The 16,422-nt window shown below is 38.7% G+C and overlaps 1 protein-coding gene across 3 annotated transcripts; it reads left to right on the top strand.

Annotated features, from left to right (window-relative positions):
- Positions 1-43: 43 nt before the first annotated feature.
- On the top strand, positions 44-15,888 carry LOC108672277 (CLK4-associating serine/arginine rich protein). 3 transcript variants are annotated; one of them, XM_018159918.2, is made up of 18 exons: positions 44-446; positions 5,381-5,514; positions 5,955-6,052; positions 6,381-6,589; positions 6,980-7,252; positions 7,662-7,837; positions 8,061-8,131; positions 8,590-9,093; positions 9,510-9,602; positions 9,981-10,038; positions 10,443-10,615; positions 10,768-10,813; positions 12,300-12,387; positions 12,528-12,633; positions 12,883-13,048; positions 13,618-13,700; positions 14,074-14,985; positions 15,419-15,888. In XM_018159918.2, the coding sequence occupies exons 2-18, from the start codon at positions 5,392-5,394 to the stop codon at positions 15,456-15,458; spliced, it is 3,219 nt and encodes a 1,072-aa protein (XP_018015407.1). In that variant the 5' UTR covers positions 44-446; positions 5,381-5,391; the 3' UTR covers positions 15,459-15,888. The 3 variants fall into 3 exon arrangements, with proteins under 3 accessions (XP_018015407.1, XP_018015405.1, XP_018015406.1); XM_018159916.2 differs by having other exon boundaries at positions 9,978-10,038; XM_018159917.2 differs by lacking the exon at positions 44-446 and adding an exon at positions 4,947-5,213 and having other exon boundaries at positions 9,978-10,038.
- Positions 15,889-16,422: the final 534 nt, after the last annotated feature.

The following is a 16,422-nucleotide window of genomic DNA, read 5'->3' as shown; positions in this document are numbered from 1 at the left end:
TATGGCGGAATAGCATGAAAAGTGAAGACAATCGAAGATGCTTCGCCTTCGCTCCGGATTCGTTGCAGACAAAACGGAGTGATGCGTGGTTATACCCTGAACGCAAATTCTCAATTATATATGATCTATGTTTATGTAATTGGTGTTGAACGCGTAAATATTGCCGAATAAATGCATTTAGCAATTATATTAGTTGTACCTACGCGTTCTTAAAGCTTAGTTTAGAGTAAAGCAACCTGGTCAGTGGTCACACCGTCACAATAACCAATAACTGAAATAAGCTTTAAAATTTCATGACTTATAAGTTATAGTCTCTGATCTCTGTCATTTAGTGTCATAGTCATAACTCATAATCCGTGCCATGCAGCTTGACGCTTGCTACCGTAGTTGCTACGATCACAAATTGTGACCATAATTCTAGATTTTCAGACCCAGGCTTAGTCCAGGTATGTTCCATAGGTTGTTGGTTGCAATTGCAAATAATGATTTTATGATGCTTAACTTAAATTGTTGCTTGTTTAATACCTAAGAAGCTAAGATGGCAATGGACATGGAAAAAATTAATCATTATTCAGTGCAATCAGTGGTAATGTTTGATTAGCGCCCTTAGCGGCATTAGCCTATAAAACTTGTCTCTGCTCCAGTTCTATTGATCTATTTTACCGCCTACCAGTCCAGTGTGACTTAACTTCAGTTAGGTAGTACTGTACAGAAAACTTTCAAGGCTTCATACCTATTTGCAACAGTAAGCTGTAACTTTGTAGGCTAGGCTACACAACACACTCGCACATACTACGTAGTGCGGTAGTGGCAAAGCAGAGTTTTTTAAACTCTCCCTCAAATTCATTTTTGAGTCCTATAAGTAGGCAAGCAAAGTATCATCAATCATGGATACCAGGCTCAGCGTCTAAAGCCGTCCATCATTATCATACATAAGGAATTGTTTTAAATCTTGAGTAAATGAGGAGATTAAAAATGAACTGATTCTAAAAAATCTCTGGTTTGTCACTAGCTATGCTGAACAGTGAACACAGACCACAGTACTACCGAAGAGTCAGAAGTAACCCGGACATGTCTTACATTTTATTATTGTCAGTTCGATTTGCGTAGTCAATATACTCGCGTATATTGTCTACTAAAATAGTAGAACTATTTTAGCTTTCTAAAGTACGGCGCACGGTGCATTTTTTTTTTACCAACGTAGTACGGCGCACCGCGCAGGTCGTTAAAATGACGAAATAAATTCCCGCGCACCTGGCACATCTTCCTGACCATGGCACGTGGACTGTGTGAGTGAGTGAATTGGATAGAATCCACTCAATAGTGTGGCGGAACAGTGGAGTTATTTCTTATTGCGAACCATCGCAGTTCCTTGTGTATTATTTCTATTGTAAGGCGCTCATTGCCCACAAATGAGAAAAAAAATGCCTGTGCTTTGTGCTTGTTTTGTTATAAATTTTAGTCATTTTTATGTCCCTTGCTTCATTTTGTTCATGAAAATCTAAATATGGTCCATTTTTACTCACAATTTTGATGAATTTTTGCCTGATATTCCTGATCACCTGAAGCAACCTGATCCAAATTTATGAAAAGTATTTAACTTAAGAGGAGCGTCTAGCTATAAATTTTGAATTTTGGCTTCTCTGGTTTTTAGTCTCATCCTAAAGTTGACATTCTGACCTATCCAACGGTACCACAACCATCTCCATGCGTTGATTTATGCATTCACAATTTCACATCAGTTGCGAAAGCATAAATCAGTTACATATGAGACTTTGTTTGCATATGTAAAACCAAAAAATAGACTGATTATATCCATGTCAATTTAAAAAAAAATAAAAGAAAATGTGAAATTCTTAGAAAACGGCCAAAAAGGAAGTACTGTAGAAATCTATCTCCTAGGACATTCAAGCTACAATAACAAGATGCATATCATTTGATGTGTAAGGACCATAGGCAGGTAATTTCACAATTATTTAACATTTTAGGCCACTAAATGTTGATATCTTAATGCTTTATTCTTGAAGTTGTAGTTTCTTGCACAAACGGCATCAGCATGGTTTCTGCAGTAATAACTTTTAACTGTACATCCCCCCCTATCTATTAATTTGTCATAGCTTTTTTGGAAATTTGAATATTTGTGGGTGCGGGAGCATTTTTCTTTAATTTTTCAAAAAATTTTTGATTCCTCCCTATTTCCCACCCCCTTTTTTCCAGAATATTTTCAAAACTAAAACAAAATTGAAAAAATTCTTTGATCAATCTCTAGATCATTTATTTGCAATTTGAATGGTATATCTCTCTTTGCTATAGCTTCAAAACTGTAGGAGGAGATAGTTTTCCAGTGACAATAAGTTGACTTTTCAGTAGAGAGCCTGACAAAGTCTTGCGCGCCTTGAAATAGACATTTAAGGGAGCAAGGTTGCAAGATTAGACAATACTGGAGCTTAATTTCTGTCAAGGATGGTGCAAACAACGGCACAAGAACCATCCCATAGGACTGCAGGTGGTTAACTGAAGCACAGCATGTTTATTCTTGGCTATTTAAGTGTGCTGCCAGAAATTTTGGCCTATCTTAAATGTTAAAGAATTCCACTGCTCCTAACCCTTTCATTGATCTATAGTGAACGCATAAATCAACTTACACAGATGGTTTTGTTCATGTTGGATAGGTCAGAATGTCAGCTTTAAGATGAGACTTAAAAGCGGGAAAGCCAAATTCCAAAATTTTTGGCCGGACTCTCCCCTTAGTTGCGCTGTACTGAACATTCACACTTATTGTCACTGCAAGCCAATGACCTATCTCCTCCTAGAGTTTTTAAGCTACAGCAATGAGAGATATACCATTTGATTTGCAAATAAAAGATCTATCCATTATAGCATTTTTTCAATTTCATTATAGTTTTGAAAATAATTTGGAAAAGGGGGTAAATTTTACAAAAAATGCTTCCCTACCAACAAAAATTCAAATTTCAAAAAAAACTACAATTAAGCAATAGATATGGTCTTCATGTATTGAATAATATGCAACTAGATATTGTAGCTTGAAAATCCTAGGACAAGATAGATTTCTACAGTACCATACCTTGTTTTATGGCCGTTTTCTAAGAATTTCCATTTTTCTTTCATTTTTTGCGAAAAATTGACATGAATTGAAGCAGTCTATTTTTCTGTTTTACATATGTGGTACCAAGTTTGAAAGTGATCCGTCTGTAAATAGTCGAGATAAAATTTTGATCAGACGCTCCTCTCAAGAGATGCAAGATTTCACTACTGTAAAAGGGGGTTATTTTGACTACTTTTTTTAAATGATACAATTTTTTACTAGCTAAATTAGACTTAGATTGAAACATGCAAAATACAGGTCTATACTCTAGGGTCACTCACCATAAATTGCTGGCTCCTGCCTCTCATAGTTTTGATGTAATTTCAAATAAAATACGTTTAAAAATTACTTTTTAAACACAACACTTCCAAAGAATCCAGTGTCTCCAATCTTACAGATGTACAATGAATTTCTCATTTAATTTTTGAATATTAAAAAAATTATTTTTTCAATTTTTTTAATATATAAATTTTTTTCAAAATTATTTATTATATTAATTGATTCATGCATTGCCTCTGACTTCACACAAGTGTGCAAAATTTCAGATCAATTAGACAGGTAAAAGTGTGTCAAATATCAGTTATAAGATTTGTAGCTGACAAAATTATTTTTTCAATTTTTTTAATACTGTAAAATGAGGTAACTTTGACCACTTTTTTTTTTAAAATGTTTGAAACATGCAAAAAACAGGTCTATACTCTAGCTTCAATCACCATAAATTGCTGGCTTCTGCCTCTCATAGTTTTGATGTAATTAATAGTCATAGTTTTGATGTAATTTCAAACCTAAATTGAAACCTGCAAAAAACAGGTCTATACTCTAGCTTCAATTACCATAAATTGCTGGCTTCTGCCTCTCATAGTTTGATGTAATTTAAAAAAAAGTTATGGTCTTTGTTACCCCAGCTCTTGGGGTTTCTTTGACTGGGTGATAAAATCAATTTTATTTTTTGGTAAAATAACTCCAAGTAACTCCAGGTTATGGTGCATTATAGTAGAACTCTTCTAGTTACATATGCAAATGACAAATTTTAGGAGTGTCATAGTTTGCAAATTGGGGTGCCACCCCCCCAATGGGCGAAATGTGACCACCTAATGGCAGCCGTGACGGGGTAACATTGACTGGCTTGGAAATTAAGTTAAAATTACCATATATAAGACTCTGTAGAGTCTGCAACATGAAGAACAAACATTAATAGGTGTATCAAACATAAAATATGTTATATAGGTACCTATAGTAATTTTAACTTAATTTTCAAGCCGGTCAATGTTACCCCTTCATGGCTGCCATTAGGTGGTCAAAGTTCCCCCATTGGGGGCAGCGCCCTCCATTTGCAAACTAGGACACTTTCCTAAAATTTGTCATTTGCATATGTAACTAGAAGAGTTCTACTACAATGCATCAAAACCTGGAGTTATTTTACCAAAAAAATAAAAAAAATTGGAGGGGGTACTCCAACAGGCTTTAAATAATAGCTCTTTTTTGTGGGTCACATTTTTAATTTTTTAACCTATTAGATATGCCAACTTTTTAAATCTTTCTATTGTGTTACGTAGCCTCAGTCTTAGGCCTTTAATGGTCATTGAAAAAATTTTTCTATGTAAAACAGTTTTTGAGTTTTGGGGTTTTTTGTTAAAAAAACGTAAAGTGTTCAAAGTTACCCCGGGAGTCGTAGTAACCCCATTTTACGGTACGCACTCTCCAAGCCATAATTTTAGTTTTGGAAATTAGATTCATGTATATGCAGTTCCCATGAACTGAAAACATTTTTAGTGATGTGACTTAAAAAAAAAAATATTCTCAGATTGACGATTGAATCTGCTATTTTTGTTACGTAACTTATAGTTTCAGAGTGAAGGCAGCAATTTTTCAGTAGTATGCTCAGTCACCAGATCATCATCTTGCCAGTTAAAAAAAATATAGTTGAATATGTATATTTTGTGAGAAAGCTAATATTCTGGCATATTTTTCCTATTTTGATAAAGTCAGTACTGAAGACTCATCACTGAAGAATACCAATTACTACCTATGACAATTTTTTGTCTACAGTATAAAATTTAATGTTGTTGTTTGGTTAATGATGAACTCCTGTTGTAATAAGATATAGGTACGTACCTATACTACTAATTACATTTATAATGTTCCATGTTGGATGAGTGAAAAACTCTTGAATAAAGCTCTGTGTTGAATAGAAACTGAGATTTCAAAAGGGACATTAAATTGCTGCAAGTGTTTTTTATAAACGGTTTCATAGAAGATTCTATTTTTTTCCAGAAAAAAGTGTGATGGCATCTGCAAATGTTAAGTTGATGTGGCATGAGGCCCGATCACAGGAGAAGAATGTCCAGAAGATGTTGGTCGACTATCGCAAAAGAGCTGAACGCAGAAAGGAGTACTATGACAAAATTGTACGAGTTACTACCTTTTTTACCTGACTGAAAATAAGTATTCCATTTCCTTGCAACTAGTTTCCTTGTGTATTTATAAACAAATTGCAATCATTTTATGCAACCTGATCTACTTCGATCATTATTAGAAATATTTATATGCAGTTTGATTTTAAGGCATAATATAAGACAAATTTAAAGAAAGTTCTTGAATTCCATTCTTGTTCATGACTCAATCCGTGTGAAATGTCATCATTTGTATGCCTTTTCTTTTTTGTTTCCCCAAGTGGAGGCAACTAATATACTTTCAGATTCCCTAGTGTGAATTTTCGAGAGTTATTTCCTACTTATTTTACCCAAATGGTCTGGTCAATGTTTAGTAGGTATTTATGTAACTCAAACTAATATTGACTTGAGTGCATGGAAATCTTTTGACATTATATATAACTGATGATTTGCAGAAGTTGGAGCCAATGCAGTTCCTGCAAGTTCATGGACGTCACATCAAAATTCACATGGACCCAGCTGTGTACATGGCAGCCGAGGCTCGTGGCACTATGTCAGTTTAATACCTACTATATCTCTCATTCAATATTTATTTACAGCATTTGGCATTATTGTTAAAACTCTTAATTTATTAATTAATGGATGAATGATACCAAGGAAATTTAAGAGCATTGTTATAGTCAGCAATCGTATTTATTTTCCTTGTAATTAAATCATAAATTTGATTGTATATAGTAAAATATATATTTGCTTTGATTATGTTTATGATATATATTATGGTAGCTTAGTGTCTTGAATTAATTTACTATGGCAAAATTCCATGCACACTCAAGTTACTAAGGAGTTTAATTTGTGTTGTGATTCTGGTTTCTCTGTGACAGGTTACCATGGCGAGGCGACATGTCTTGCATGATTGACAGATTTGATGTGCGTGCTCATTTGGACGAAATTCCTGCTAACCCAGGCTCGGATGAAAATGGTGATGAGAGCCATGATGGCCAAGATGAAGACGAGACTCCACTTGACTGGGAGGAACGACAAGCTAATTATGAACGTTACAGAACACTTGTTCAGAATGATTTTATGGGCAGTGAGTGCTTCATACATTTAATTTAATATAATTCAGGCAGCAGCCATTTGGTGCCAATTACATTTATATTTATTTTATTTCTCAGAAGTGATGAATTGTTTTCAAAGTGGCTTCAAAATGTAGAGCCACTTCAGAAATATTTATTGGAAAATGTGTCACATGAATCTGAAAAATTCTTTATTACTTTATTTTTTGCATATTTATTACTGAATGCTCCCATTTTTTAATATATAGTTGATGGCTTTGAGATAACAGTTTGAAATAAAATGCTACTATAAAAGCCAGTCTATGATACGCCATGTCATTGAATCATTATTATTACATGTGAGTTTCCATTATTAACTTAGTCATGTTGTTGTCATGTTAGTCATGTCTTCATTATTACCTCAGTTGGTGAGGAACGTTTCCTGCAACAAATACGCTATGAGGAGCTGTATGGTCCAATGGGAAATAAGCCTGTTGAAGAGGAGAAGAAAGCTGCTGCATCTAAAAAAGCTGCCATTGGCTTCTCTTATGACGACGACAACAACAGCCCCTTGCCTATGCTGCTCCCGGCTAACATTCCTTTGCCTGCATCCAAGCCAGCTCCTGCCGTGCCTAAAGCAGCTGCGGATGACGAGAAAAACGCCAGTGATGAGGAATCTGATAGTGACATCGATCTTGGTAAGACTTGACCTGGCTTATTCTATGCTGCTAACTAATCTAAAAGTTTGATTTAGATCTGATTGAAATAATATCAACTTCACGAGTTTCATCCTTCTGTCGATAATTAAAAAAACTGTTGGTACTTCGGGATAATCAACTTTCTGGCTGTAGGAGGACGAGCTAAAGACTCAATCTTCTTCCTATTTTCTGTTTTTTCCCTTTCTTTTGCCGTAACAGACGTCATATAAATTTCATGAATGTGTTCAAGGATTTTTTTTTCTAGCTGAGCGAGTGAATATTATATATTCTTTTTAATCTGTGAATGCTATGTCACTTTCATACTGAATTAGCTTTGTTGGTGATGTATTTTTAAGGTTACGTCATATATATTGCGTTTTAGCAGTGACAGACATGTTTGTACTTGCAGACATGACGGTGGATGTACTGCAGCTGGACAATTCACAGCAGCAACAACTGAACACATCAGGCAAAAGTTATGGGCTATGCAAGAGTGACTTCATGGACTTGATCAGCAGAGACTTGCAAGAAGCTGAGGAACTTAGACAAGTCAAACAACACCTCGACGAAAAAGCCATGCTTTCGGTGGGATCAATTTTTCAGCTGTAGATTGCTTTTGATATCGTTTTAGGCTGAATAATGATAGGAATTAACTAGTAGGTATTGACAATTCAGTAGGAATATTCCATTGGTAGGGCCATGCTCGATAGTATAGCAGTGAATTCTTTCTCAATAATATTCTGAATCATGAAAGAGTTCTGAACACAATAACTTGAAACTGCAATTTTATGACCATGTGTATTTGTAGGGTCGCAAATCACGAAAAGAGAGACGAGCTCTAAAAAAGAAGCCTACTGACAAAAAGTGCAGTCCTCCAAGGTATGTGGGGCTAATTCATCAGTGACTTGGTGTGCCCAATATTTGTTTCTGTCTCACTGTCTTATTTGTCCAAATCATGTTCAAAAGTCGAGTAATTTTTTTGTTTGGATAATGATTTGAAATTGTGTACAAGGCTGAGATTTATATTCTTTAAAATTTTTCCGTTAATAGTAGTTGTCAAGCTTATTAAGGAATACCAAATTTTTCATCATAGTATTTATAAAATTGCATTTCATCATGGAATTATCAATGTATAAGCTTATTCGTACAGACAATTCAGATGAATCTAGGAATTATCCAAATAATTCAGAGCATGGTAGGTTTACTCTCTTTGAAATGTAATCTTTGCTGATTATTTATATTTTTTTATGCAACGCTCTTGTCCTGAATCTGTTTGCAACACGTTACCTAGAATGAGCTCTTACCTGCAATATTTAACCTGTTCGAAATTGTTTCAGTTACGCTGCACGAAGCAGCCCTACGTACCAGCCCTACAGGAAGAACTCTTCATCTCGATCCCCGTCTGCATCGCCGCCTCCGCCCGCTGCTGCTGGTAAAATTAAATTCATCACAAGCTTTGGTGGTGAAGACAGCGATGCCCAAGATTCAGAGAAGGACGAAAGCGTCACTGGCATGATTATATTGCCTAAGAATCCATCGGCATCTCGTGACAGGAAGCGTGACAAAGACAGGAAGAGCAATCGTTGGGATCAAACAAACAAGGATCACCGAGATGACGGCAAAGGACGCGACAAAGGGAAAGACTCACGGGACCGGGACTCGAGAAGAGGAAGGGAGCGTTCTCGAGACCGAGACAACAGAGCGTACGGCCGAGACCGGCCCAGTGAGCGAGACAGCCGAGGCCGCAAGGACCGCGACGGCAGAGAGCGTGGACGCAGAGACTCCGGAGACTGGCAGCAGCGACCTCCTTCTGGTGACAGCAGACGCTACTATCACACCCGGTCGGTGATGGTCTCTTGATCTGTGCCGGCCTGAAGCTCTAAAGTCTCTATGTAGTACAAACAAGCCTGAGGTAAAAATGTTTACATGAGGTTCTGCATCAGGTCGGAGCTATAGAAACGGTTTTACATTGCTGTTTCATTCGGCCCCAGATTAAGATCTGAAAATTTACACAAACGAGCACCAGCCTCAGACATTGTTCAAGGCGGTTATAATTCCTCTGCCTATGCGACCTTGGTTGCGATTAGCTTTGTAGTCATTATTAATCATTAATTCTGGTTTTTAGTTATTAAGAGCACCGGTGGTGGAACGGTTTTTCTACTACTATTCAGGGTAGCCCTGCGAATGTCGATGCTATGGGGAATTATTGTTCACTACAGAAGTGATGGCAAAATATGAATGCATGTTATGATCGTAGGTCGCCATCTGACAGCCGTGCCACCAGGAGTCCCGACTACCGCAGACGCTCTGGAAGCCGCTACACCCGTTCCCGGTCGCGCTCCCGTGACAGGTGTGTGATGTTCTCATCATCATGTCCTAAGACCTGTAAAAGCTAACCGTAGCTTTCACAGAAATTCAACCTAATCCTTGGATTCATCTCATTTGCCGTCTCATTCATCTGAAGAGAATTAATTGTTGATGATGTCAATAACTGTTCTCTGAATTTGCATTTTTTTTATAGATTTTGCTATACAAATTTGAAGTTTGTTAGGAAATTTTTATTTTTTACTAATTGTTTGTATATTATTTATGCTTTTTTACATTATTCCATGACATTCCAGGAGCTGGAAAGTAGTTTGCAGGACAGTTGCATAGCTATCGAACTCTAATTGTCTATATTGAGTGGTCATATGATCACAACTTCTGCTTAATGTCAATTTTTTAGCAGGCGTCGGCGCTCTCCGACACCCCCTTCCCATCAGCCAACTAATTCGAGTACTCATGAGGTGAGACGATACTTACAGGCTACTTATAGGCAATCGCGCTAATAGTAATGTGTTTTCTTTACCATGAATTCAAAAGTATCAGTTTTTGAGAAGATATTCGTTCAGGCGCTTTATTTTTTGTCTCAATCTTGTGCCTATATTCATACTGTTTGGTGGTGTTGTAAAATTTAGGCCCTACGAATAAGATCAGAAACTGGAGTTTGCTCGAGTCAGAGCCACTTTCTATCAATTTATTTTCTTATAATAGACACAGAAACAAAATACAGCCGGAAATGTCTTAATTTATAAATTAATGCATGAAGTACTCTCATTCAGTTAGCCTGGCTGATGTCAAAGCTATTAATGTCTAGCGTCCCAACGAGAACCAAAACGTGTTTGACGATCAATATTTTCTCTGCTGTCAGGATGGTCGACCGAGCACGATCGCCCAAGAAATGGATAAATCTAGCTCAGCGACTCCTGCGCAGCCGCCCGCTCGCCGCTACTACGGCCGCAGGGGCGGCACCACGGACTCTGAGGACGAGGATGACGCCAACGACGGAGCGGCAAGCAAGGCAGCTTCTGCCTCGCTCACTCAGTACGTTAATGTTTAGAGTCCGAACGTCTTAGTTTAGTGTACGTTGCCTCTACGATGTTAGTCAAAGATTAATGTGTATTTCTGGATATAATATATACATGACTATTATGCGGCATTATTTTTCAATGAATGTAAACTGTCTTGTTCCACAGGACGCCTGGAGGAGGAAGTATTGAGGACATTTCGGCGACACTCAAAGTCAGTAAGAATCTTTCGTAGCGCGTGGTGATCTGAACCCTTACTTGCAGCTTGGCTTTTATCTTACTCTAGGTCCAGACTATGGATACCAAAACTTCTACCAGAAACATTTCCACAAATTTTGACAGATCTACGATCCATAGCTTAGTTAAATCTTTCACCTTTGTGTTTTTTCTACTCGAAATGACGTTGAATACTCGCGACCAGAAACTCGATCACTTCAATTGTGGTACCAGATCTATAAAATCATTTAGAAAGTGGGAGGTTGGTATTGAGTTATTCATGTATATTACAGCTTTTTACTTCATGAATGAAGTTGATACTCTGCCAAACCGGTGCATTAATTCTTTATTCAATCATTATGGTTTGGGGATATATCGACACCCATGATTGCGTGACGCGGATGAGGTTGTGTCCTCTCGAGGTAAAGTTTGGCGTCTTGTGTCCCGCCCTCACAGCGGCCTGGCTTGATCGCAGGGAAATATCGTGAAGGGTTATGAGTAATTTGATAAAAATGTAATTGTCTAGTCAATTTGAATTATTTTGTTTCATCTAGTATTAAAGAAGAATTGAGCGTCAGTATTGTGCAGCACGACTCTTTGATATGATCATATTATGCATCCAACTTTTTTGCTATTCTCTTACAGTTATGCCACTGCTTTTATGGAGCAGCAAGTGATAACAATATGATCAGTAATTTTAGTTACTTCACATAAAGATTGGATTCTGCAATAATAAAGCACGAAAACGTAATCTGTTCTTCGTTAAGTCGTCGTTTATTTTCAAAAATGTAGTCGTTTGGATTGTATTTGTATAGTAATCAGCATGGGATTGCTTTACGGTCAGCATCTGGACCGCGATCCGTCAGTTAGTGGCCTCTGCTGTTCGGCAAAAACAAACATGTTAGTTTTTTGATCGCAGCCATTTGGTACTAGAGTACCATGACAGTTGTGCTTAAGCAGCAACTGCCTCTGCACGAAATGACTAGTCCGACAGCCGCCACTAAATGTAGCCCTCTACACTTATTAGCGGTTACTTCTTGCCAGCTAAAGGGGCATCCAAAACTTGGCTTGAAGTGGCATCAAAACGCACTTGAATAACGAACGGCGCGTGGGCAACGATGACATGCGTTGGTGCGCATGCGACTGTTCATTCTTGAGGTGTACCCTGACTCGTATCCTGGTCGCCCCTACCTTTCACTACATACGCGAAGTCTCATTAATAAAACTTGTCATGAGACTTTGTCACTCGCTTCTCGAGTCATGTTCGTTGATTCCCATTCCATTTAAAATATTTTTTTTTCTTATCCGCCGCGTTTTATAACACGTCGAGCGCGAAAAGACTTGGCATCGGTACTTTATCGCATGTATCAGCATTAAGATCGTCTTCCTGTGCACTTAAAGTAGCGTCTCATAACAATATTATAATATTCATGATAATAATACCAAAATATTTGTTCTCGAATAACGCGCCTCTGGATGCTCAGGGCAGCGGAACTGCGAGCAACGCTACTGTCGCCGCGGCGCGTAAAGAGAAACTCCGCAAGAAAATGCAAGCGCTCCTCAAGAAGCAGTGTGAGTAACTGCATGTTTTATATAATTGAATTTCAGCCCACGCTCATTGGACAAGATGCACGTCTATTACTGCTCTAATAATGATGAAATTTCAATAGTATCGTAGATTCAATGAATTATAAAATAAAAAACCATGACAGGCAAGGCCGACAAGCTTCAAGAGCGGGAGCGTCAGGAGAAGCAGATGCAGGAACGCCTGGACAGGGAAGAGGAGCTCAGGGAGATCGCCATCAGGATGAGAAAGCGGTACGGGATTTTGCATCAAACTTTTTTGTTGCTACTTACTAGTGTTATTGTATTTTCATTAACGGCCTCAAGAACAATATCTTCAGAATGAATATGCTACGGCATTTAACCGATAACTGATTCTAACGCCATAAATAGTACGTTCCAGCTTCTGCAACTTTGAAAAGCGCATTTAATGACAACAGGTGATTCAGTATTATTTAATCCAACATTTTCTTAGTTTTTAAATCTTTTACTATAAACTCACAGAGAACGCGAGAAGCGCCACCGTCGTCATGGATCAGACTCATCATCATCCCGGTCATCGTCTCGTTCCTACTCGCCGTCAATTCGCTCGCGTCGGTCACCTTCGTATCCTCGACGCTCACCTTCTTATTCTCGACGGTCCTCGTCCCCTGACGATGTTAGGAGCAGGGTGAGGTCGATTACTATTTATGTTTCCGAGCTTATGACCATGAAATCGCATGCAGTTCATGTTTTCCGTAAATCTACCTACGTCTGTTTTATATCGTTGATAAATATCTTGCCGTGATTTTGGTCAAAAACGGACAACATTTTTTTTCTTCTATGTGTCTCTCACTTCATTTCCAGTGATAAGTACGAGCAGTTTTTTTTTCTAGTCATGATGCTCGCGGTTTGATAGCCAAATTTTACAATTTTACAGCTGATGCACCAGGCTAAATTTGTCCGAAGACCAAACGCTATCTTTTTTTCATAGCAGATGCACCATAGAAAATGAGCTTTTGGCTTCTCTTGCTGGCAGATATAAATCGTATATCTTTGTTTTAAATAAAGCTTCTTTTACAATATTTATTTTTAATAACTACTAGTTTATGTACACTAGTCTTCCATACACTAATTGAATTGAGGCTGCAATCGAACTTTTTCCTAATGGGTAATGCCATGGGATGAGTTTTTTATTCATTGAGTTTCCATGCAACTGTTTACATTCAAAATAATCATAGCAATTGATTTTTTGTGCAGCCGTACAGAGGACGCGAAAACGAAGGCCGTGGCAGGAGTCGCCATGACTCACGTTCCCCTCCTCCTCCTCCTCCTCAGAGACGGTCAGACCGAGCGCTATGGTGTTTGATTTATTGTGAGGGTATTGATTCTGAAGTGTTCAATGCTACGTATTAACTGCTGTTCTGTAGCTACCTTAAGTCGGTGTTTTTTTAACCATTGAGTGAATTTGTGCAGCTTCTGCATTTGCGACTGAATTGAACATATTCTGTGGGAACTACTGGTGGAGGGTGTGAATAAGTAGCATTTTTATAAAATAAAGAAAATTGGAACTATTTTTATTCTTGCGACATCATAGCTGGATAAAACTAGAAGTCGTTGAATTCACCCTCCATTACTGGTTGTTTTGCAGTGAAATACCGTACGGCAAGCAATCCTTGGCAGTCGATGACCTTTTCGTTTCTTTTTGGATCTCAGGATGCCGGTTGAGGACCGACCGCCGCCACGTGCAGGCTTACTCCCGTCGCCAACGGCACCTCCGCGCCTCATGGACCTCGTTCCTGACGTGCGACGGCCTCCACCTTCCAGAAAATTCTCCCCTACATCGCCGTACCCGCCCGCACCGTCTCGTCGGACTCCTCCTCGTTTCCCACCGCCTGGTCCTTCTCTCTGCCCTACTCCTCCTGGTGTAAACTCTAGGGATTATCGCAGCGACCCCAACGACTTCCGTCGTGGGGATTGCTATGCCGGTGACAACTATCGAGGTTTCCGCGGGGACGGCGGAAATAACGGTACTGACGGCTACAATAGGGATGGTTTCTACCAGCCGCCACCACTACCACCACCTCGTGATAACAGGAGAGGCTTCCCACACTTGGGTGGTAATCGTCCCCCGCAGCAACCTCCAATGCCAATGATGAACGATTTCGATAACTACGATGACAGACGAGGCCGGGACGGTGGTGGTGGTGGATTCAGGGAAAGAGAAGAACCAATGAGAGGTGGTGGATTTAGGGACAGGGAAGAGCCAATGCGAGGCGGTGGATTTAGGGACAGGGAAGAGCCAATGAGAGGTGGAGGATTCAAGGACAGAGAAGAATTTCCCATGAGAGAAAGTGGTGGATTCAGAGATAGGGACGAGCCCATGAGGAAGGCAAATTTCAGGGATAGGGAAGAACCACCCATGACTGGTTTTAGGAATAGAGGTAATGCGATGCGAGGTGGCGGAGGTGGACGGAACTTCAAAGGCGACAACGGCGGCCCTCCTTACAGAGATCCACCTCCTGCGAATTTCGGCAGAGATCGTCGGGATAACCAAGACTTCAGGCCTGAAAGACGGTTCGTGGACCGGGAAAGAGACTTCAGGAACAGACGGGATGAGGAGGACAGGTTTGTTTTGTTAGCATTTCGTTCCTTGGTTATTCTGAGGCCTGCCATTACCAACTGTTTGCTTATTGCGTGAATAAATCACAGATGTTTGTCGTAGTTCCCATCAGGGAGTTTTCCTTATTATTTGCATTAAATTTCATGACTAAAAGAATAACTTCAACACATCTAGCAATTGGTTTTATTGATTTTGTGAACAATGTTTTAGTGAATTATTCATGAAATCTACTGTTCCTGCAGGAGCGCTTTGGATGTTAGTGGATGCTTGGTGCATATTATAACTGAGGTTTCTGTCATTATTGAAATGTCGACAGAGTATAGTTTGGGAGAATAATGCGATTGGCATATTATGCTTGTGTTCAAAAGAAAACAATATATTCTTATCTGTGATTTATATGAATATCCTACATTGAAAGTACATTTTTATTTTTTACAGGCCGGAACCTTCAGGCCACGTCAAACTTGTGGACTACTGAACAACGCAGCCATCTTTATCCTTGGAAACGACATTTTTGTTGATCATTCATAAAATAGATACCCTCTAGTTTGACTAAATTAGGTGTACAGTAAATTTCCGAGTATTTTTCAGTTCATTAAATTTCACTTCTCGAGTTCAATCAGTCCAGAATTCTTTTCTGAATCTTCCCTCGGACATACGATGAAAGCTCTTATTATATTAAAGTGGCAATTTGTCAATTTAAAGACTATTTCATTGACGGGTCTTCTGAAGCTTATCGATTATTCAATTAGGGCAGCGCATCTTTTATTCCGATATGTTTGCACTTGACACCACTTTATGCGTCAGCTGAGTCGTGAAGAGTGCAATATCTAGTAGTGTATAAATGAGTCGCAATTGTTTGTATGCATTTTATCGGCATTATTTGGTAAAATACAAAATAATTGAATTGAAGGTTTTTTATTACCCAAATTTCCTTCTTACCTCGTTTGAGTACGCGACTCTATTATTTTCGTATCTTCACCGAAGATATTAGACCACACGAAATAGCTGCAAAGCGTTTAACCGTGTCAAAACTCAAACAATTGCTCGTAGAACACAGTCAGTATCGTTAGGAATGCGTAAATATTGTGATCTGTGGATGCCGTGCTAACACTAGGGTGTGTAGACGTGTCTCAAACCTCGTTATGTAGTGAAGGGAGTGAACAGTTAAAATGTCAAATTAGTAACGTTGATCTATTGTTAAGGTACCTGACAGTATTTCACGGCAGAGACTTGTTGCCTGCCACAGTTTGTTGGGGCTGAAATATGGCTGTGTGTTTCATTTAATTACAGAAATAAGAAAATAGCCGTAGTTTACCAAAGACAGGCTAAATCAAACTGCACTCACGGCATTTACTTGAATGCCATGCTTCTACCTGCAAAACATTCTTTTCCTATCTGAATGACGAGCATGAGTTAAATGTCATATGACGGTATGCGTA

This window comes from Hyalella azteca, unplaced genomic scaffold, assembly GCF_000764305.2.
Source record: "Hyalella azteca isolate HAZT.00-mixed unplaced genomic scaffold, Hazt_2.0.2 contig13949, whole genome shotgun sequence".
In the NCBI taxonomy this organism is placed as follows: domain Eukaryota; kingdom Metazoa; phylum Arthropoda; class Malacostraca; order Amphipoda; family Hyalellidae; genus Hyalella; species Hyalella azteca.
Note: the sequence above shows the minus strand (reverse complement) of the source record. Positions and strands in the feature narration are given on the sequence as shown.